The sequence below is a fragment of the Rutilus rutilus genome (assembly GCF_951802725.1).
Source record: "Rutilus rutilus genome assembly, chromosome: 4".
Taxonomy (NCBI): domain Eukaryota; kingdom Metazoa; phylum Chordata; class Actinopteri; order Cypriniformes; family Leuciscidae; genus Rutilus; species Rutilus rutilus.
The window spans coordinates 1388604-1412812 of NC_140212.1; the positions used below are offsets into that span (position 1 = coordinate 1388604).

A 24209-nucleotide genomic window follows, 5' to 3' on the forward strand; every position below is an offset into this window, starting at 1 on the left:
AGAGCAAACAGATTTATGACCATCTGTTGGACAGCAGCAAGTCTTTTTGATTGAGTTTCGAATGCAAGTTTAGAGAAAAAGTCACAGCTAGCACTTGTTTAGACTGAACTTGTATTGTCTTCTTTGGAGATTCCAATCAGTTCGATATCTTTAGCAAACACAAACTCAGCATTCACATTCATCTCAGAGGTAATCGCTCACGCTCTACATGCTGCTTTAGAAGCGCATGGCCTGGTTTCCGCCATCTTTGCTTCATTGTCACATGGTTTCAGAACATTGAGCCAATCGCCTGAGTCCTTATTATCATGTGACTAATCACTCCATATTTGACATGCTTTTTATTATAGACACATTTTATTTCTAAAGATAAGTGCGCCAGGAGAACTGACTTAAGTATATCGTCTTCGGTGGTTCAGTGTTAGCGGTACTGTCGCTAAAGCAAAAGGTTGCCGGTTCTATTCCAGCTTTTTGCGTTTTTATTTTTTGGGGGGTAGTTTTTTATTTGCATTTTCATTTAGTTTTTACTTTCGGTTTCACTTTCACTTTTGTTTTAACTAGTTAACTAGTAAATAGTTAAGTTAAATGTCACGTCTTTTAAATTTTTTAACTAGTTAAAAAACTAGTTAAGTTAAAATAGTCACTAGTCTAGTTAGACTAGTTAAGCTAACTAGTTAAATTAAGTCACTGACCAAATACTAGACTAGTTAACGAGTAACTAGTTAAGTCACTAGTTACTAGTTAGCTTAACTAGTCTAACTAGACTAGTGACTATTTTATCTTAACTTGTTCTTTTTAACTAGTAACTAGTTAAGTTAATAGTCACTAGTCTAGTTAGACTAGTTAAGTTAAAAGTTGAATAGCTAATAATCAAATTTATCTAGTGTTAATAACTAAACTAGTAAAAATTAAAAAGACTAATGACTTTTAACTTAACTAGTTACTAGTTAACTTAACTAGTCTAACTACACTAGTGAAATTGCTAATAAACAAATGAATCTAACTTAACTAGAGCGAGTTAACTAGACCAGTGACTATTTTAACCTAACTTGTTCTTTTTAACTAGTTAATAGTCACTAGTCTAGTTAACTCGCTCTAGTTAAGTTAGATCCATTTGTTTATTGAAACTTCATAAACTAAACCTATTTAGGCACTTTACCTATTAAACACTCAGTATGTTCAAACTGTTAAATATAAGTCCGCTTATCAAAATTAGTTTTTAATTGTGTCTGTGCTTAAGGATCAACTGATGGAAAGAACCCAGACCTTTATGCAAGAAATACCTCAGCGTTTTTACTGCGTCTCTTTATGATGTTCAGCAGGTAGTTCATATGATAATGTTGTGTTTTATATTCTCCGGATTGGCTGGGGTTTTCCAGATCACCGTCTTTCTCTCCCAGCATGCCAACACTGCAGAAGCTCTCGTAAATGTAAGTTTAGTTCCTCCCACGCTAAACCACAGACATTCAAATCGAGAGCTTGCAGACCTGGAACACCACCAACCCTTGATCACATGTTGTGTTTTCACCTGTAGTGTGTATTGAGAATTTCAGGATGAATGAGTGAGAGTGTATCACATGTTGTGTTTTCACCTGTAGTGTGTATTGAGAATTTCGGGATGAATGAGTGAGAGTGTATCACATGTTGTGTTTTCACCTGTAGTGTGTATTGTGAATTTCAGGATGAATGAGTGAGAGTGTATCACATGTTGTGTTTTCACCTGTAGTGTGTATTGTGAATTTCAGGATGAATGAGTGAGAGTGTTATGCATGTAGAATGTGTGTTTTTGACGAAGCATGTGCACATTGTTTTGTTTTATTTTTATTTTGACTCCGGTTTTTTGCTTCAAGTGAAGCAGTTATTGAAGGACATGGAATGCATGATTGTGAACATGTGACACCACTACACACACACACACACACAACATTATTACCACCTCTTTGTGTAAATGAGAACATTGCTGGACATAAAAATGTATATTTTCTTGATTTTCTTTAATTATAGAATTGTTTCTGAATAAATACAATGAATCCATCAGCTATAATGTAATGCAGAAGTATTTTTTTGTGTCAATGATGATTTTCTTTGGCTGATGCACTGAACCACTGCATTATGGGATCACGTTAGGATTCACAAACGTGCGCCAAGCTCAATAATTCACTCAGACACCTTTGACAAGAGACATTTAATCAGTTAAGTTGATGAGAAGACTAGAAAAGTCTTTTTAAACCACAAATTCAAAGCACAATACAAACATAAGACAGAATAGAGAACAACTAAATCAAAAACTGCAGAAGGGTGAAAACATCAGAATAAAACCCAGAAAAAAAGAACATTTTGGCATCGAGAAATTATTTAATGACAATTAACCCCCTAAATATAGTCCTAAAAACATTTAAATATGAAAGTACATTGAAACAATTGTAGGTTCTTATTCTGTGGATTTATGATTTTTAAGCCAATCTTAATTGTTCTAAAATGCTGTTTTCCTGTTGATTTGATGGTGAATTACAACGTTTCTTCGTGAGCAGTTTTGGCGCTTAAAACCGTCCCAATCATCCAGGCCTTTCCTCTGGGTTTGATCTTACCTGTTCCGCCCGCAGGTGCGCGTGTGTGAGTGTGTGTGTTTGCGCCCGGTTCGACTGCATTCTGATCAGCTGCTCTAGTCATTGAGCTGGTGAGCGTTTGAGAGCACAGAGACAAAAAGAGACATTCTCACGGTCACATGAAGTCACTTTTACTGCAACAGCGAACATGTTAACGGCTGCGTTCAGCCCATGCACGTCTCGCTCAGGACCCGTCGCTGAGGTTAGAGAGAATAAACATCAGGAGAGGAAACAACGAAAACACTGAGTTTTCCACCGCGAGAGTCTCTTCGGCACTGGACACTATCCAACCATCAAACTCTATCAGCCAAAGTAAAATTACCTCCATCCTGTGTGTGTGTGTGTGTGTGTGTGTGCGTGTGCGTGTGCTGATGGAGCTCCTCTCTGGTTGCCGTGGTGACGCTCAGTCATGTGTGTCTCCGTCTCAGAGTCCAAAGCACCGCTTGTCCATCTCTCTGTCTGTCTTTGACTCGTTGTTTGCTCGGTCTGACATCATCAGCGTCTCCTGTGGTGCACAGGGTCAAGGGTCAAGGGTCAGTGAGTGTGTTAAGGGTCAGCGAGTGAGCAGGATGTGTGTGACGACTGTTGCAGAAGAACTTCATGCAAAAACAATTTTTTTTTTACTTTAAAAAACACACACACACACACACACACACATAAAAAAGCTCCAGGTTTGCTGTGCTTGTTTGTAGGGCTATTATTTATTTTAAAAATAATATATAACAATATAAAATATAATAATAAATATATAACAAGTAATTTAACAATATAAAGTATAACAAAAATACAGTATGTAATAATAAATATAATAATCAAAATAATTCTAGTAGTAGTAAAGAATAATCAAAATAATAAGGGTTATTATAATACAATAATAACAATATAAAATAACAATAATAGTCATTGTTATTTGTTAATAATAAAAATGTTATAATATAAAAGATAATATAGTATGAATTAATAAATATAATAATGATCAGATTTTATTTTATAAATGTAAATATTACTAAATAAAAAATATTACTACTGTAATATAATAATAATAATAAGTAACACTTTAAGATAATACAATGACAATGAATGCAATCATAACAATATAAAATATATTACAAATAAATACTAATCAAAAATATGAAACAAAATAAGAATTATTACTACTGTAATATTTCCCTAGAAAATAAAATGAATTGCACTAAGCCATATCGCCATTTCAGTTTTATTTCGATTATTAACTAGTTGTTGCTAGTGCAACTGAAATATTTTACAAGTCAAATGGGTTTAGAAAGTTGTGTAAAAAGGTCCTCTTCTACTTGATGTGTGAGAGAGTGTGTGTGTGTGTGTGTGTGTGAGTCTGACCTGCCGCCGGTCTTGAATATGAGGTCAGCGTTGGGCGCTCCTTTAGGGTGCTGGTACCGGGGCCGGCGCTCTCGGTTAGTGTTCGCAGGAGCCGGTCTCTGAGCGAGGGATTGCATCATCTCTGAAACAACATCATCATGATGGGCCAGAATCAGCAGCTGCAGAACACTGGCTGCGTTTACATGCACAACTTGTGTTTAGACTGACACTCTGACTGATGAATCTGAATGTAGTGTTTAGGTAACGAACACACTGCATAGCTCAGTTTATGAGGATCATGGGATGCATGAGGTCGGGAGGTGAGGTAACTAACACACTGCATAGCCTGAAGACCCAGATAAAAGAATGAATCATTTCTGTTTCTCATCATTTTTTCTTATTCTAAATGCGATCAACATTTGGTGTGTTTGGGGAATCTGGCTAACGTAACATTTTAAATCCATTCTCCTGAAATGAAGGAAATGATCCCCATCTCACCCTGATAGTCCTCCTGCTCCTGCCTCTCGTTGATGTCCAGCGTGAGCTTCTTCATGCGCATGCGCTCCTCCTGCTCCGCCTGCTGCTGGTTAAAGTGATTGGCTGCCAGATGAGACGACAGCGGCACGTTCAGGATCTTGAACTGGACGGACAGAGACACGCTCATTAGCATATTCAGCTCACATGTGGTTCTTTCAAATAAAACAATGACATATCACACTTACTCTTCGTTCAAATAATAGTTACATTTAATGCTACTTTCTAAGTTCTAAGTTCTTAATTCTATTTTGCACTAGTTTAATTAAAATGTACTGAATGTGTAAGTTTGTAATTACATATTTTGACTTATTGTTAATATTACTACACTGAAATAAAAATGGTGTAGAAACAGTTTTCAGTCAGAAGATGCTCGTAAATGTCATAATTACAGAGAAACTGCAGGTAACTGAATTAAACGTGACATTTTGAAGTAGAAACACTCAAATAGAATTTTTGTGACATTTATTCCGTACTAATTATTAATTACATTTCTAATTAAATAATTCCATTTATTTGACATTGTTATTTGATTTATTGTTTATTTGACTTATTAACTGTTTATATATGACTACATTTTTTATTTGACTTATTTAATTTATTGTTTATTTGACATTTAAATTATTGTTTAATTTACTTATTTAATCTATTGTTTATTTGACTTATTTAATTTATTGTTTAATTGACTTATTTAATTTATTGTTTATGTGACTTATTTCATTTATTGTTTATTTGACTTATTTAATTTATTGTTTATTTGACTTATTTAATTTATTGTTTATTTGACTTATTTAATTTATTTATTTGACTTATTTAATTTATTGTTTATTTGACTTATTTAATTTATTGTTTATTTGACTTATTTAATTTATTGTTTATGTGACTTATTTAATTTATTTATTTGACTTATTTAATTTATTTATTTGACTTATTTAATTTATTGTTTATGTGACTTATTTAATTTATTGTTTATTTGACTTATTTAATTTATTTATTTGACTTATTTAATTTATTGTTTATTTGACTTATTTAATTTATTGTTTATTTGACTTATTTAATTTATTGTTTATGTGACTTATTTAATTTATTGTTTATGTGACTTATTTAATTTATTGTTTATTTGACTTATTTAATTTATTTATTTGACTTATTTAATTTATTGTTTATGTGACTTATTTAATTTATTGTTTATTTGACTTATTTAATTTATTTATTTGACTTATTTAATTTATTGTTTATTTGACTTATTTAATTTATTGTTTATTTGACTTATTTAATTTATTTATTTGACTTATTTAATTTATTGTTTATTTGACTTATTTAATTTATTGTTTAATTGACTTATTTAATTTATTGTTTATGTGACATTTAATTTATTGTTTAATTATTTAATTTATTGTTTATTTGACTTATTTAATTTATTGTTTATTTGACTTATTTAATTTATTGTTTATTCGACTTATTTAATTTGTTTATTTGTCTTAATTGTGTAGAAACAATTTTTGGACAAATAGAAATTGCTAGTAATTTTCACAGTTAATTACAGTTACAACAAAACATTGAATTAAACATGCATTTTTGGAGTAGAAAGACTGAAATACAGTATTTTCTTGTTAAACACACTCCAGTAACTCCATGCACAGTTTCTCCCCGCACACACACACAGCTGTGATGAAAACACACACTCTGAAAACAGGGACAGAATGTCAGATGGATGTCAAGTTTCTGAAAGACTGGACAGTTAAAGTGGGTCACTGAGACACCGGCAGAATGAAAACAAAGACGCTGTGTGTGAATGTGTGTGTGTGTGTGTGTGCGTGTACCCACTTAACTATATTTTGGGGACAGATTTGTACCCAGAAGTGACCAAAACCTGACAAAAATCTCCAAAAACCTCCTTTAAGGACGTCCTCATTTGTAAATCTGGTATAAAAATAAAGTAATTACATTTTTTTTTTTAAATGTAAAAATGCAGAAAGTTTTATGTGACGGTAGGGTTAGTGTAAGAGGAGAGAATACACAGTCTGTACAGTATAAAAACCATTACGTCTAATGACTGTCCCCATTTAGACTGCCAAATAAAAGTGTGCGTGTGTGCTGTAGTTTACACTCCCAAAGCCACATCCTGAACACACCCTGCAGACCCAAACCATTCCAACACACACACACACACACACACACACACACACACACACACACACACACACACACACACACACACACACACACTGGTACCTGCTGCTTGTTGCCCTTGCGTGTGAGCATGACGAACTGCATGGTGTCGCTGATGTCAGAGTCAGTGTCTGCAGTGCATGATGGGGCGGGGCTTTTCTTCAGCTGACTCTTCAACTGCAGAGGAATCGCCACATCCAACTGGTGGACCTTCACTGCCTCTCCACTGCGCTGCTGCTCACACACACACACACACACACACATACGGTCAATCACTTAAAGGAAATCAGACTGATGTAGAATCTAAGACTAAAACCATAAAAAACATTACTTAAACGTTAACTTGATGTAAAACTTGAACCTATTTTACTTAAGTCATTTTTTTATTTCTTATTTTGTTAAACATTTTGGCAAATTAAAAAAAACAATAACTAATAAAAATGTCAAACACAAAATGACAATGAAAACGGAAATTAATAAACTAATTCTGAATATTAAAAAACTAGGTAACACTTCAATAAGCTTCCATTTGTTAACATGAACCAACAATGAACATTATTTTATTTTTAACATTCACGAATACACTGTTTAAATCAAAAGTTGATTCTGTTAATATTATTTAATGGACCTGAGCTGATATAAACTAACAATTGTTTACAAAGATTCATAAATACTGTAACAAAATACTCATTATTAGTTCATTTTATGTCTGTTGTTTATGTAAAATATTATGTCTGTATTTCTCTATTTTAGCTTTACTTCTTATGTTTGTAGTGCTTCAGGAATGAGAAAAGTGCATCATAAATAAAATGCATTATTATTATTATGCAAGTTAATGTATTAATAAATGTTAACTAATGGGACCCTACTGTAAAGTGTTACAAAAACTATAATAGCATCTCAATAATAGTAAAATAATATATAAAGCCCCAAAAATGACAAAACCAAACCATAAAAGTCTAAGAAAATAGACAGAAGGACTTGAAAGCCTTGTGATACAGCACACAAGTGTTGTTTTAAAAAAGCAAGCACACTTTCAGCTGGATCACAGTTGAGCTGAGAGATCCAGATGTGGAATAATCTCCTGATTGGAAGGGTTTAGGAGATGTAAAAGTGTTTAGGGGCTTCCGCACCGGAGGAACCTCTTCATAGTTCCTAGAAGTATTGGCGGAAGTTCCCGGATTTTGGCGTGTTCGCACTATTTTAGTTCCAGGAACTCCTTTTAGAGGAGCTAATTTACTCCTCCTTCAGAGTCGGTGTGGTGAACAAATGAGTCCTACTGAAGAGATGAGTCCGAGCTAAGGACCCAAGCAAGGTTCAAAGCATGTTTTATGGCTAATCGCTCTAGTGCCTGATTACAAATCATACAAAATCAACGTTTGTACTACGTTATAACGAGTCATTAATGTATTTTAACTTCATATACTAGTTTTTAACCGAAGCTATAGATTGTGAATTAAACATTTCTCATTGTTAGTGTGTTTTTTTAAATTATAAAAAAACAACATATTTGAGCTTCAAACAACTACATTCTCGACTGAGAAACTCATTTCGTGACACAATAACAGTCGTATTTTAACATTTCGCGGTCTTTCTCCTCTGCTATTGACGCAGCTTGAGATTTTAAATATTAGCTATAGAATATATACAATTTACATATACAATATACAATTTAATCAAATCTTACCTTGCATATAGCAGCGGGATTTAGCATTCTACATAAAGCTACCACATAATAACACTAAAACAGCTCACGTTAGCTACAAGTTGTCGTGAGAACAGATTTAGATCAGGCATACTAATGGGGTCCTAAGCTCGGACTCGTCTCTTCAATAGGACTCATTTGTTCACCACACCGGTCTAAACCAGCGCTATAGGAACTATCCGTGACGGTAGTGTTCACTGATTGGCCGAACGCACGCGAAACACAAGCACCTGCCATTTTAAAAAAGCTCAACACACAGTTATAGCCTATATATTTACTACAGAAACTCTACAAACATAGAAAACTGTGATAGATGGACCTCTTAATCTTTACACTGAGGAGAAAATCCAACACAACTTTTGAGGGACCAAGAGAAACATGATTATGTGTTTCTGCTCAGATAACGACACTAGATATAAACCACACGGCATACGCTAATACCTCTTCATTACTGTCTACTATCTATGTATAACAGTTCTATCTAATAATGTATTAGAGCTGTTAGACAGATCGTACACTAATGAACAGGAGAATGCGAGCGCTGTGTGTTCAGTCGTTCTCAGCGCCGTCAAAATAAAAGTCCCAACAACAAGCGTGTCTCACGTCACTTCAGAGTTCCTACTGGCGGTGCGAACGCAACCAGGAAAACGTTCCTAAGGGAACCATTAGTTCTCGGGGAAACACCCTGGTGGCGAGATCCTAGATCCTAGAAACTATCCGGTGCGAAAACCCCTTTTAACTTCACTAGTGTAATGCCTCTACACACCTGCAGGTTCTCCAGCATCATCTTGTCCAGCGCCTGGATGAAGTCCTCGTCCTCGGCACACGCCACGTGTTTGAGTCCTCCACCGCGGATCGTGACCTCCTGACCCAGAGAAACAGCAGCGTTAGCTCAAGCCACACACACACACAGACACACACACATTCTTGTACATCTATCTTTACGAGGACATTCATTGACACAATGCAATCTCTAACCGCTTACCCTAACCTTACCCATCACAACTAAGTGCCTAACCCAACCCCTGACCCTAAACCGACCCTTAACCTCATTATAACCTTATCCCTAAAACCAAGTCTTGACCCTCAAACAGGCCTTTAAAGACTCTCAGAAAGTGAGGACCGGCCAAAATGTCCTCATATTACTCTCTTTGTCCTCACTCCAGTGCTCTAACACTCAAACTGGTCCTCACAAAGATAGTTGTACAAGTACACACACACACACACACACTCACGTTGTTCTCTTCATCCGTTTCGTTCTCTTTGTTGGAGTCGGTCAGATAGTCTGTGTTCTCCTCTTCCTCCTCACGCTCCTCTTCCTCATTCTCTGAGCCGTCCTGCACAGCAAACACACGGCTTATCCAACGGTCTTCAAACACTCATTATACAAAAACTCATTATATATTAAATATACAGTCAAACCAAAATGTATTCAGACACTTTCAACATGTCTCACATTATCAGTTTATTCGCTATAGTTTAGAAAATGGTACTAAAATATGAGCAGAACTCAGTTGATATTTGACTGGTTTTGTCCGTCCTTCTGTTAGACTGTCTCACACATGAATTATGTTGAATATCTGTCAGCTGTTAAATTAGATAATACCAGTTTAGCTCAACCAATCACCAAGCAATGCTTCATTGTGTTCAGTCTGTGTGTAAAAAGAGCATTAGCAATTAAAGAAAACACACTTCAGCAAAACATGATCAGCTCAAAGTGTCGGAAGAATTATTGATCCCAAATGTTTCTAATGTTACTGGTAGTCTCTGTATGAAGAATATTTGGGTATAATATGTCACAGTTTACTATATATATCTATATATTTTAAATGATTTAGATTTTGTAGTGACTAATGCTGCCGTGTTTCCGTTCTCCATTTCTGTGTATCATCAGTCAAATGTATGCAAATAACAGAGGAGGAGGAGCTTCCAGCTGTCAATCACACCTCCTCCTCGGGTTCATTCATCTCGCTCTCGTTTCCAGACTGTTCCTCGGTCTCTGCTCCTCCCTCGTCTTCATCATCATCATCATCCTCATCCAGAGGCTCGTTCTCATCCATCGCACTGGAGGAGCGGCCATCTTTCTCCAGGCCTGGACACAAGTCAAGTCACAACTGTTTCAGAGCAGCTTTACAGAGATAACAGGAAAATAATGAAACAGCGTCACACTCCAGCTTCAGTAAGTTCAGTGATGGTTCATTTTTGTTGTAAAAAAAAAAGTTATTTATTTAGTTCATTTATATATCTAGCCGCTCTGGAGAAAACCGTGATGTCATCGTCCAGTTCAGTTCTCATATATAATGGTGTAAAATGCAGACAGATCAATAATATTGTTGAATATTAAATCAAATGTCCTCACCTAAGCAAGCCAAAAGCAAAAGACACACAGGAATGTTGTTACTGACCAAACCAGACCGAAACAGCAGCAAAAATAAACCGGCACTACAGAATCACTGGTTTAAAACCAGACAGACAACACACACACACACACACACACGACAGCATTCCTGAAGAGCTATTCCGGGTCTGTGCTGTTTAACACTGATACTCTTACACTCTCTGCAGGAATGTGTGTCTTTCTCTCGGCACATGTCAGGAATGAAGGCCGGATGACTGAACGGATGAAACAAACCAGTGTGTCGTTACGAGGAATGTTGCTCGACAGGGAAAGATGAGCGGAACAACTAGAAAAACAACTGCACACACACACACACACACACTAGGGCTGGGCCGTCTGACCACATGTGGGTGTTTCCTCAACTAAACACACACTCTCTCTCCAGCAGTGTGATGTGAGCACAGGCCTCCTCCAGAGATGAGCACAGCTTCATCACACACACACACACGAGTGTTTTACCCAGTTTGACGAGGAACTCTCTCTCCAGCAGTGTGACCTGAGCACAGGCCTCCTCCAGAGACGAGCACAGCTTCATCACACAGACACACACACACACACACACACACACACACACACACACACACACACACACACACACACACACACACACACACACACACACACACACACACACACACACACACACACACACACACACACACACACACACACACACACACACACACACACACACACACGAGTGTTTTACCCAGTTTGACGAGGAACTCTCTCTCCAGCAGTGTGACCTGAGCACAGGCCTCCTCCAGAGACGAGCACAGCTTCATCTTGGGCCGCAGGAGCTCCAGTGTGTCTGTGATCATGTATTCGATATCGATGGGGAACGGCTGGTCTTTAGTCCACACATCAACACTCTTCTTCCACCAGATGTACCTCTACAACACACACACGAACATGTTTTTACTGTTTCTGAAAGGGTCTCTTCTGCTCACCAAGGCTGCATTTATTTGATCAAAAATGCAGTAAAAACTGTGAAATATTATTAGAATGTAAATCATCTGTTTTCTATGTGACTATACAGTAAAGTGTAATTTATTCCTGTGATCAAAGCTGAATGTTCAGCATCATTACTCCAGTCTTCAGTGTCACATGATCCTTCAGAGATCACTCTAATATGATGATTTGATGCTCAAGAAACATTTATGATTATTATCAGTGTTGAAAACAGTTGTGCTGCTTCATATTTTTGTGGAAACCATCATATACTATATCAAATGTTTGGTGTAAGTAAAAGTAAAAAACGGAAATTAATAATCAAAAGTGAAAAACATTTATAATGTTAAAAAAAGATTTTTCAAAAATACTTTCAAATCTATTCTTTAAAGAATCCAGGAAAAAAAATGATCAGTTTCCACAAAAATATTAAAACATTGATAAAAATAAGAAGCATTATTAATACTTGAGAACAAAATATGACTAAAAGTGATTTGTGTAATGAAGTGTTACAGGCCTATGTCACACTTCCTGCTTCCGGAACGCGGAGTAGGGATTCAGAACTTCCGGTCAACAGTATTTCTCCATAAGGATTTAGATTATCAGCCATAATGTCTAAACCATCCGAGGTAGACTGACCACGAGCTATGAGGTTGTGAAACGAAGGTTTTTGCTCCTGTAGAAGCTATAAGTTCGTATGAAATCAACCTTGTTTTAAGAAAAACATGTTTTAGCCGTGATCTTATGAAAAAAAACTATACTACCCACAATCCTAAGCGTAGCAGCAACGTCTGCTGATTGGTCCAACTCGCTGTTACCATAGAAACGTTTACCTCACTGGCGAACGGCCCGCCGCTGTTGTTGTAGTGTACCGGGTTGCTCTGCGTCAGGACGTAGACAGCCATACCTCAGCTTTCACGCTTTTCCACTTGAGAGTTTTCATTTACCATCCGAACCACATCATCATATGTGACTTCAGGCAGGTTGCGGAGAGATTTGGTCCAGCGGTATCTATCGGACTCCGCCATTGTAAAAAGCTAACCGGAAGAGCCGTATCCCTCAATTTTTTCGTGACATAGGCCTATTGTGTTTGTCATGAAAATAATGCCACAACGCAAACAATCTTAAATGGACCTAAAATAGACTTCATTTTCATTATGCAAATATATATTCTTATTATTAATATAATTATTCCGGGGAGCTGAATTATGATACAGACTTTACTTCATAGGACATGTGAATGTTAATGATGGACAAAATTCTAAACAGCTTGTTTATTGTTAAAAAAAGTTTAATGCAAAGTACGTAGGTCTATTAATATTCTGAATTAGCTTTTATTTTTATATTTTTAGTTTTCATGTTAATTTTAGTTCATTTTTAAGTATTTTCTATTAGTTTTCAGTTTTTTTTTATATTGGTATTTAGGTTTAATACATTAAACACAAATATATTAACACTATTTCAGTTTTAGTTTTTATTTATTTCCACTTAATAATTTTAGTGCTTCAACTTAAAACTATTTCAGTTTATTGCCAGTTTATAGGCAAAATTTCTAATTTACATTTAGTTTAAATTTTTCAACGAATTATTATAACAGAAATTATTTTAATAGTTTTAGTTAGCGATATAACCCTGGATTTGGAGACAATATACTCAACATATGTTGGGATAAAATTTTTGCTGAAATTCAGCTCAACACACCAAACATTTATGACTTTAATCTATTGATTAAATCCCAAAACTAAACTTTATATCTGACTTTATATCACGCAATTCTGACTTTATAACACATAATTGCGAGTTTATATCTCGCAATTCTGACATATCTCCCAATTCTGAGAAAAAAGTCACAATTCTGACTTGATATATCGCAATTGTGAGATAAAAAGTCACAATTATTATTATTTATTTATTATTCAGTGGTGGAAACAACCTTACATAAAAACCACTTCATGCGAGCGTAAAAACTTTTTCGCGAGTTTTCGCGAAATTTACGTGTTTCCATTGGGCGTATTTTCAATTCGCAATTTCAATTTGCGAAATTTAAAGGGTAATGGAAACGTGGCTAGTCTGTGATTGGCTGTTTCCGAGGGGAAAGCTGACCTGGAAGTAAATGAGGAAGCAGTCGAGCTTCTTCTTGCTGGATCCGCGGTCGAAGTATTGCCCACAGGTGTCCAGGAGGGTGCAGACCATGCGGATGCGGAACAGGTGTTCGGGGGGGTCCAGTGGACTCGGAGAACCGTCCGTGTTCACGCCGAACGAGATGAAGGAGAAGAGCGTGCGGAAGATGACGGCAGACTCCACCATACGGTAGTTATACAGCTCACCCAGAAACTTAGCGCTGCTGATCCTCCGCTGGTTAAACTTGGGCTGGTTCACCTGAGAGTGAAACACACATCAACACACACATCTAAAGATGAACGTCTCACAGTCCCATTAGCTAATGCATTCTCTAACATGAACTAACCATGAGCGGTAACACTTTACAATAAGGTTCATTAGTTAATGTATTAACTAACATGAACTAACAATGAGCAACACATTTGTTACTGTATTTATTCATCTTTGTTAATGCTAGTCACACACTCACACACTGAGTGGCAGAAACACTGAGTGGCAGAAACACTGAGTGGCAGCATTTGTTTTCAACGTGAATGCCAAGAAAAACACACAAAGCACATCTAAAACAGCAAAGAGTTTTGAGATTGACTGTACAACTTGATTTGACAAGAAATCCGAGGTATATTTTCACAGACTGCCGAAAGCTACAGAACAGAGAAGCAAATGGATCGCTGCGATTCACAGAAACAACTGGATCCATTTGCAGTTATTATTTTGTGTCAATATGCTGAATTTAGGGGTGAAATCATACCCTATATATTGTATTGTTATAAATTGTATTGACAACTCATCAATTAAATATTTACTGTCGTATATTCTGCACAACTGGACGTTTTTAAATAAACACTGACAAAAAACTATACAAGTTTTAGGGCTGGACGATATGATGATATATATATATATATATTAGTGCTGTCAGTTAAACGCGTTATTAACGGCGTTAACGCAAACCCATTTTAACAGCGTAAATTGTTTTAGTGCGAGATTAACGTTCTTTTTGGCCAATCAAACTTTGTAGTTTTTTTCACATGCTGTTGCAACAACTAGTACCGTTAGAAAAACTACACCACCACACCGGATCTAGCTAGACCGGACACAAACCAACAGGCACGCCACACACACTTGTTTGGGCTCGCGAGCCGGCCGAAGAGTAGTAGGCTAACGCTACGTTTTGAGTGGATGAATGATGAGCGCGAGACGCCGAAATGGATGCCAATAAGATTCTGAATGGAAAGTTTACTTTTAAAAAAGTTGCCAAATGGTTCCCTTGACAAGACCAAATCTGTGTGTTTTGTGGTTGTGAACTGAGCGATCATCGCAGCACGTCCAGTCTGAAACACCACCTGATGGCCAAGCACACACACAGCTGATGCCAATTCTCTGATGCGATTATTTGCTCCAAGTGTGAATGTTAGTGTGAAACTGAAAACTACAGTATATGCCAATGTTGTTTTCAATAAAAAAAAACACAGATTCCCTTTTCCACGTCGATAAGAGCATTAAAATGAGAAGAAAATAATGGGACAAAAAGAAATCAAGGGACATTAAGAATAGATAAAAATGTGCGATTAATTGCGAGTTAACTATGACATTAATGCGATTCAATATTTTAATCGTTTGACAGCACTAATATATATATATATTTATATATATATATACAGTACCAGTCAAAAGTTTGGAAACACTACTATTTTTAATGCTTTTGCAAGAAGTCTCTTATGCTCATCAAGCCTGCAGTTAAAAACAAACAAAACAAAAAAAACAGTAATATTATGAAATATTATTACAATTTAAAATAATGGTTCTCTTTTTTAATATACTTTAAAATGTAATTTATTTTTGTGATGCAAAGCTGAATTTTCATCAGCAAGTACTCCAGTCTTTGGTGTCTTATGATCCTTCAGAAATCATTCTAATATGATGATTTGATACTCAGTTATGATCAATGATGGAAACAGTTGTGCTGTTTAATATATATTTCTGGAATACTTTTTTCAGGATTCATTGATGAGTAAAACGTTAACAGCATTTATTCATAAAAACAGCATTTATTCAAAATAAAAACATTTCTAACAATATAAATCGTTACCATCACCTTTTATCAATTTAACGCATCCTTGTTGAATTAAAGTACTAATTTCTTTTAAAAAAAATAGTTATTGTTCCCAAACTTTTGAACGGTAGTGTATATTGTTACAAAAGATTTCTATTCTAAATAAATACAGTTCTTTTTAACTTTTTATTCATCAAATAATCCTGAAAAAAGTATCTCAGGTTATAAAAAAAATGTTAAGCAGCACAACTGTTTCCAACATTGATCATAAATCAGCATATTAGAATGATTTCTGAAGGATCATAAGACACCAAAGACTGGAGTACTTGCTGATGAAAATTCAGCTTTGCATCACAAAAATAAATTACATTTTAAAGTATATTAAAAAAGAGAACCATTATTTTAAATTGTAATAATATTTCATAATATTACTGTTTTTGTTTTTTTTTAACTGCAGGCTTGATGAGCATAAGAGACTTCTTGCAAAAACATAAAAAATAGTAGTGTTTCCAAACTTTTGACTGGTACTGTATATATATATATATATATATATATATATATATATAACACTGATATACGTGATCACATGGATTTAGACCTACTTATATAGTATTTATATAAAGCATTCACAGGCAAATCTGCTTTATGTATTTCCCCGGCATGGAAATCAGGCTCATATAAACGTCAGGAAACATGATTCCTGCTGCATCACGTCAACATCCACGGATCACCGGATCTTTGGTAAGTCGTAACCTTCAGTTTAAACTGATAATCGCTAGTTTTACTGCCGTTTTCTCAGTTTCTCCTATTAAATCCATTAAATCCCGTATGTTCCGGCGCGTGACGTCGATGCATAAAACGGCAGCCATGTTTTATTGAAAGCCAGCAGTGACGCTCTGCTTTAACTAATGTTGACAAAATGTTCCTGATCATTATTTATGATTCAGATACTTTTTGATATCAACAAGTGTGTTTACTCCAGTGTTAAGGAGTGTCACTCGTTAACTCATTATTACTTCATTGCATTACTTCTAGTCAAGTCACATGTATTTATAAAGCGCATTATATAATGCACAGTCATAAGCAGGACAATAATGTTCAAAATTCTTCAGTTGTGAATCAAATTTAATTTCAGCTGTAAAGCAGCTCTAAAACAGGGTTTCCCCAGGTTTGATCACCCCAAATTTAAGACTTTTTTAAGACCTTTTTAAGACCACTTTAATGAAAATTAAGACCTACATCGCACCCATTATGCAGTCGTAAAACACCAGATCAACTGACTATTACTAACAAATGTTTTGTTTTAATTAAAAATACATGTATTGTACATATTATACAAAGTGATGTTTTTAGTAAATATCAAACATTCATAACAATAAACAGATAAACTAACTTTTCAAATGTCTTAGTAAAGTTTCTCAGCATTCAAATTGCTTCAACCATTGCTTCCCCTTAGAGAGGGGTAGATAGATAAAAAGAGACACAATGAGTGATAGACAGACAGACAGACAGACAGAGAGATAGATAGATAGATTTGGTAGACAGATAGGTAAGAGAGATATAGATAGAATAGCGAGATAGGAGAGAGACAGACAGCGACAGACAGATAGATAATGCCTGGTTCAGATTACAAGATTTTTGTGTCTGTTATGATAGTCACTGTGTCAGATTACACGATTTGACTCCTAAAGTCTTGTCGTGTCCTGGACAAGAAACATGTCAGACTACAGGTTGCTTTCCGACCAGTCATCGTGTGCCGTCACACGCATACATACACTTACACACACACACACAGACAGACACACACACACACTCATGCACACACTCACTGTAGCTCGCTCACTCACTCACTCACTCGCTCTCGTGCGCACACACACACACTCTTGACGGAACCCGTCGCTAAAATTGTGTAATCTGAACAAAACGACACTTCCCCATGATGTCTCTCCTCTCGACTGATTGAAGGTTGATCCCGCCGGCGCGAAAACCCAAACTACTGTTTGCGTATACTCCAAGACGTTCTCTGACGCTACGCTAAACCCTGTTGAATTTTCACGTTGTTGTTGTTTTTTCCCCCATTTCACCTTGCGTTGCAGCCTGGTTGACTTTGAATAAATAGGCTAGTATAATGAAATTTAAGACCTTCGTTTAAAAAATTAAGACTTGGACAACGGAATTTAAGACTTTTTAAGGCCTTAATTTAGGAACATGACATTTAAGACCTTTTTAAGACTTTTAAGACCCCGCGGCTACCCTGTAAAATGACAATAGTGGCATTATTCAGATCAATGTAGTTTCATGTTGATTCTTCTAGTTCTTATACTCACTAATTGTACAGTAATTCTGTAGTAACTTCTAAAGTTAGTAACACATTGTTTGACTTTAAGGGAGAGGTGTAGTCTGTGAATTAATTATAATTATAGAAAGAAAACACATGCTGTTTATTTGTAAACAAGTTATTTCAAAAACATAAATAATTATTGGGAACACTACATTAGTTCGCATGATCTAAGAATGAGGAATACTTCTGAGGAATTTAATGTTGATTTCAGCATTTACTAATATATTATAAAATCAAAAGTTGTATCTGTTAACATCACACACTTACACACTCTCACACAGACTCTCTCTCACTCACACACACACACATACACACACGCACTACACTTAAACACGCACACACACACTACACTCTCTCTCACACACACAGACAGACACACAAACACGCACACTACTCTCTCTCTCTCTCTCTACTCACACACACACTACTCTCTCACACATATACACACACACACACACACACACACACACACACACACACAACCTACTCTCTCTCTCTCTCTACTCACACACACACTACTCTCTCTCTCTCACTCACACAGACACACACTACACTCACTCACACACACACGCACACACACGCACACACACACACAAACTCTCACACACTACACTCAAACACACACTACAGTCTCTCTCACACACACTGCACTCTCTCTCTCACACACACACACACAAACAAACGCTACACTCACACACACACTACACTCTCTCTCTCTCTCTCACACACACACAGACACACACACAAACACACACAGACACACACACACACACTACTCTCTCTCTCTCTCTCACAGTCACACAAACACACACACACCTCCATGCCCAGACGTATGTCTTCCAGCACGCCGTCCACCACGTGAATGCCCACGTCCTCCTGGTACGCCACGAGTCCGGCCAGCAGGTTTGCCACGCAGTGGATGCTGTTGTACTTGACGTTCCAGATGTTGACCATACAGCAGATCAGGTAACTCTTCACATCAGGGTCCTGCCAGGGCAACTTCCTCATCTGCCTCAACACCTGCACACACACAGATATGAGAGTGTGACGTACAGGCAGCATCTTAACACACGTGTCACATGTAAAGGGCTATTTACATTACGAATGGCCTGACAAAACAATGCAAATCGGCAATAACTATCAGAAGTAAAAAGCTAAATGCACTTCTTCTGTATATGCCTTGTTTTTTGTGTAAATTGAAAAAATCAGTTTGGTAAATTTTTTAATGCATTGTTGCCTTTAAAACTTTGTTACATCTAATTTTTTATTATGTAATGCAGAGTTACTCAACTTCGTAAGTCAAGAAGCTTCTATAAATATATATATATAAATATACAGTACAAGTATTTCTATAAAAGCACTACCGGGTAAAATGTAGGACATAACAATTTTTTGTTTGTTTTTCTCTCTTTCTGTAGAATGCACATACAATGACTAAGATATGCATTATTTCTACAATAAAACAGAAACATTAATATTAATATGGTTCATAAAATGATTGCCAGATATGCATGCCATCATCCCTGAAAACCAACTTCTTTTGATTTCACAGAATCTTTGTATTTTCCCCACTGGAATGTTTCCGAGTGTTTAGTTCACTGTGTGTTGTTAAAAGTACCGGTACTTCGGAAACTGAAGTGATTGACAGCTTCAGTGATTACAAAGGAAGCGCTCTTTGCTCGCATTCACGATTTGAATAAAAGTTTTATTTTTAATGCTGCTAACGTCCACTGCAAAGTGTCAGAAGTGACAAAATGCTGCTCACACAGCCTGATTCACGCTTCTTTTGAGGCGAAAATAATAATAGATGTTCATATTTAGCGGAGCACGAAGTGAATGCCGATGAAGCGGACGTGACACCCGTGGTGTAATCACCTTCTCGGTGGTGACCTTGGACAGGTCCTTGTACAGGAGTTTTCTGATGTACTCCTGAAGCGGGGGTCTCTTCCTGCGCACCGTCTTCTCCATCGGCGGGGGGTTACAGTAGTAATACGCGTTCTCCACCATCGTCACGTAGCGCACATCCAGATGCTGAGCCTGTTTCTTACGCATCATTTGCTCCTGAAAACACAGACATGTGCAATAGTGTCAGTTAGAGCTGCGTGATTACGGATAAAAATCACATGTACTTTACTTTTCTGAAAAAATGTTAATTGCTGCTGTCTATTTATAAAAATATTTAATTCATTTGAATTACTTTTTTTTTTTAATCGGTTTGAATGAATGACTCAATGAGTTACTCATAAATACTTTTAATGCCATTCATTTTTAACGGAATCTCGAACATTTTTAACGGTCACTTGTCGCCACCTAATGGTGTAATGATGTAATTGATACATTCTTTATTTGAAGCATCAAGTTGCTTTCAAAAGGTGATTTGCTCTATTTTCATCACTATCATAGACATCATTGTTTATATTCGAACTATAAACTTTTATGGCAGGATTTCTGTGATAATTTGAAATATTGTAATACAGAAATAATGATACTGTGTGGTTGAAAAGATGGTTAGTGAAGCTGTTTCATACTGTACATCACAACTCTCTCTGTATCAGAACACAGAGCCGAATCAGTGTGATCACACTAAATAGACAGAGCCGAATCATTTAGGAATGAGATCGAGTAGGTGTTTGAGTCGAGATCGCGATCTTTAAGTGATTAATCGAGCAGCTCCAGTGTCAGTATGAAGGCTTTAGGTTTGCATGTTGTATGCGTGAGGACGGACCAGTAAGACGCTTGTGCGCAGATGAGAGTCCGGTGAACGGAAGAGGAAGCGTCCACAGGTCTCCAGCAGAGTGCAGGCCATCTCGATATGATGATGAGAGAAATCAGACAGCAGCATCTGCACACACACACACACACACACACACACACACACACACACACACACACACACACACACACACAAACACACACAAACACACACACGATACCAAAGATTCAGCAGTCAGTGCCATTTTCATCACATTAACTTCTGTACCAAAGCAAAGTAAAATGCTTTTGAACTATTTTATTTTCTGTTCATTTTAATGTTAAAGTTATAGATATTTTGGTATGTGCTTTTGTCATTTAAAAAAAAAATAAAAAAATTCTATGTAGCTTTATTTTAATTTCAGTTTTAGTCATTTTAATACATCAGCTTAAACTTAATTACTCAGCAAGTTTTCTTATTTATTTCATTAACATTTTCTAATTTAGAAAAGGTTTATTTTAGTTACCTTAAAGTTAACCGAAATAAAATAAAATATACAAAAACGTATTTTATTTCAGCAAGTTGCCAAGCAACATTTCTCATTTTCATTTAGTTTAACTTGATGAACTAAAATAACTAAAACTGAAGTGAATAAAAAACTATTTAGAAATTTTTTTTTCAAATACAACTGAAATAAAAAACACAACAAAATAACTAAAACTTTAACTAAAATTACAATGAAACTGGAATATATATATAAATAATAAAAAACATTAAAAATATGAATAAAACCTGTAATAGTATCTCAGTGATATGTGATCTCACCTTGAGGCAGTGCAGCGTGTCCGTTTTGGAAAACATCTTGAACTTGGCCAACTCCCCGATGAACCTCACCGTCTTATTCTTGGTCTCGATGTTGATTTGGTCTTTCTTTCTGATCTGTAAGACACACACAATCACTGACTTTGATGCATTTTAACACATCCTGCTTCTAAAATAGAATTTTGGCCAAATTCGAGTGCTAGTAGTAGGACTGTCAAATAAAAATGTTAATTTCGTATATTCACCGAATTTTTAAAAATGACTTCACATTCGAATGCAAAAACCGTGCATTTTAATTTTTGGTGTGTCGAGAGGCGCGCGAGACATGATGATGACGTAACTTACTCTGGTTGTTTTTGTTTGCTAATCCAGTAAACAGCAGGTGCGTCTGAGTTGTTCATTTGAAAAATACCGGGAAAAGGCTTCCTGCTGATGAAAACCCTCGCATCGTGTGTGTTTTCATCAGCTGGAAACATTGTCAGCAAGAAGCGCTCAGCACTCGCTGCAGATCAAGTCGACCGTCTAGTGTTTTTGAGTAACAGTGTTTCTGAATGGCAGTTTGCTATTTTGTGTTCATGTAGTTCATTACGCAAGTGTTTTCTCAGGTTACTGATGCATGAACACAGTTTTATGCACTATTGTGACCTAATTTTCCTTGCATGCACATTAAGGAAATTATATTTTATTTAAGAACAATTGTTTCAGAAGTTAATGCACTTAATAAGTGAATGTCATTTCATTTCAATAAAAGATGCGATGCTTGATTTGGTTTATATTTGCTCATTGCACCCTCTTGTTGGCCCTCTATGTAGACAATACAGTATTTTTTTACTGTAACATTGAGTATTGCCTTTAAAATTTGAAGATAGTTCGAATTTTGCCAAAATTTAAGAAAGAAATTGTAATTTAGCTTTTCAGCCATTTTGACAGCCCTAATTGCTAGTGGAGAAGGCAATCACACAGTGTATTGTGTTATGTAAGCTACAGTGAGTGAGCAGAGCTTGTGTGTGATTAATGAGAAACGCACTCACGTGAAATCTGAAATCTCCTCTGAGCATTGAGCAGAGGTCTTCGGCCACATCAGACATGCAGGGGTGCAGCGTGGCCACCAGACGAGCGTAGAAGGGCAACAGATCCAGCCTGAGTCACAGGGACACAAACACACCTGATCAGATCAAATCACTGAACACTCTAGTGTCCACAACTATAGTGGTGGAACGGACCACAAAATTCACGGTTCGGATCATTTATGGTTTTTGAGCCACGGATCAAATTATGTATGGGGGGGGGGGGGGGGGGGGTAACTTTGCTTTTCATTTATGACTTAAAGCTCACTTGAAGTTCTTTGATGCTACATCAGAAACTACTAGGGGTGCACCGATCCGACTTTTTCAGTCCCGATACCGATACCGATGCCTGGGCTTTGTGTATCTGTCGATACCCGATACCGATCCGATACTATAGTTGAATTAATAATAAACTGTATACCTTCCACCTTATACCTTCCTTGAAGGCACCAGACTTTACTAACTAAACATAACTAAGACAAAATAACAGATGTATGTAATGTGTTGTATTCTTATTTATTTAAAAAACAATTGTGCATTCAAATCGAAAATAGAATATAATCAAACTTCTTTAAATAAATGGTAAAAAAATCTAATTAAAATGTAGCGGTGGAAACAAAAAAACTGTGTTTCCAAAAATTGTAAACATGTAAAAATATAAAGTGCAAAGTCCTGCAACAGGAATTTAAAATGCAACATAGCAGCTGAACCTGAGAATAAAAAAATAAAAAGTTGGTCGAACAACAACTTGATCACACATACAAATAATAATCACAACCATCACAAACATGACCTGTGAATGCTCACTTAATCAGCAATGGCAAATTTAAATGTCAGTTTTAATGATCATTATGTTTTATATTTTTAAAAATGAAAACAAAAAGAAGCAGGGTTGTGTTTTATATTTCGTGTTGTTAATATGCAGTAAAGATAATCAATGTACGCGTTTGCCTGAACCACATTTATGTGGCCATTAATATGTTTAAGATTTTTTTTTTTTAAATGAAAAGAGGTAGAGTGGTGTTGTATAACATACTTCGTTTTATTGTTGGCTAAAATATACATAAAGAGATTACCGGAGTAGCCAGAGCGAGCTGAGTGACGCGATCAAGAACGCATGCTGTTCCATTTGCAGAATAACCGGACTCGCGTCCTCTCGTCCTCGGGAGTTCGTTCTCCTGAGTCGAACTTGGCAAGTCCGAACTACCAAGGAGGACGCAAGTCCGAAGTTTGCGTACTAGGTATTGAGAAGCGGCCTCTGGCTCGCTCCATGTTGCTTCTAGCATGCGACACGCGTGAAGCTGACGAATGACGTAGGTTCTGCTGCGACGACGAGAAAAAAAAAAAAAAAAACAAACCTGGATCGGCCCGTGGATCTGTTATTTTTTCCGATCCCCGATCCAGCTATTTTATCA

The 24209-nt window shown here is 36.3% G+C and overlaps 1 protein-coding gene across 1 annotated transcript in view; it reads right to left on the reverse strand.

Annotated features, from left to right (window-relative positions):
- Positions 1–1825: 1825 nt before the first annotated feature.
- The window catches only part of upf2 (UPF2 regulator of nonsense mediated mRNA decay), a 32897-nt gene continuing 10513 nt past the window's right edge, over positions 1826–24209 (reverse strand). The window contains exons 9-22 of the mRNA XM_084407145.1: positions 22759–22867; positions 21731–21844; positions 20939–21055; positions 20089–20274; positions 19030–19233; positions 13802–14077; positions 11457–11640; positions 10296–10441; positions 9585–9686; positions 9116–9214; positions 6708–6878; positions 4437–4578; positions 3960–4080; positions 1826–3108 (exon numbers count right to left, since the gene is read on the reverse strand). Of these exons, the coding sequence (XP_084263271.1) occupies positions 3099–3108; positions 3960–4080; positions 4437–4578; positions 6708–6878; positions 9116–9214; positions 9585–9686; positions 10296–10441; positions 11457–11640; positions 13802–14077; positions 19030–19233; positions 20089–20274; positions 20939–21055; positions 21731–21844; positions 22759–22867 (1981 nt within the window). The 3' untranslated portion in view covers positions 1826–3098. The remainder of the gene's footprint in view (positions 3109–3959; positions 4081–4436; positions 4579–6707; positions 6879–9115; positions 9215–9584; positions 9687–10295; positions 10442–11456; positions 11641–13801; positions 14078–19029; positions 19234–20088; positions 20275–20938; positions 21056–21730; positions 21845–22758; positions 22868–24209) is intronic.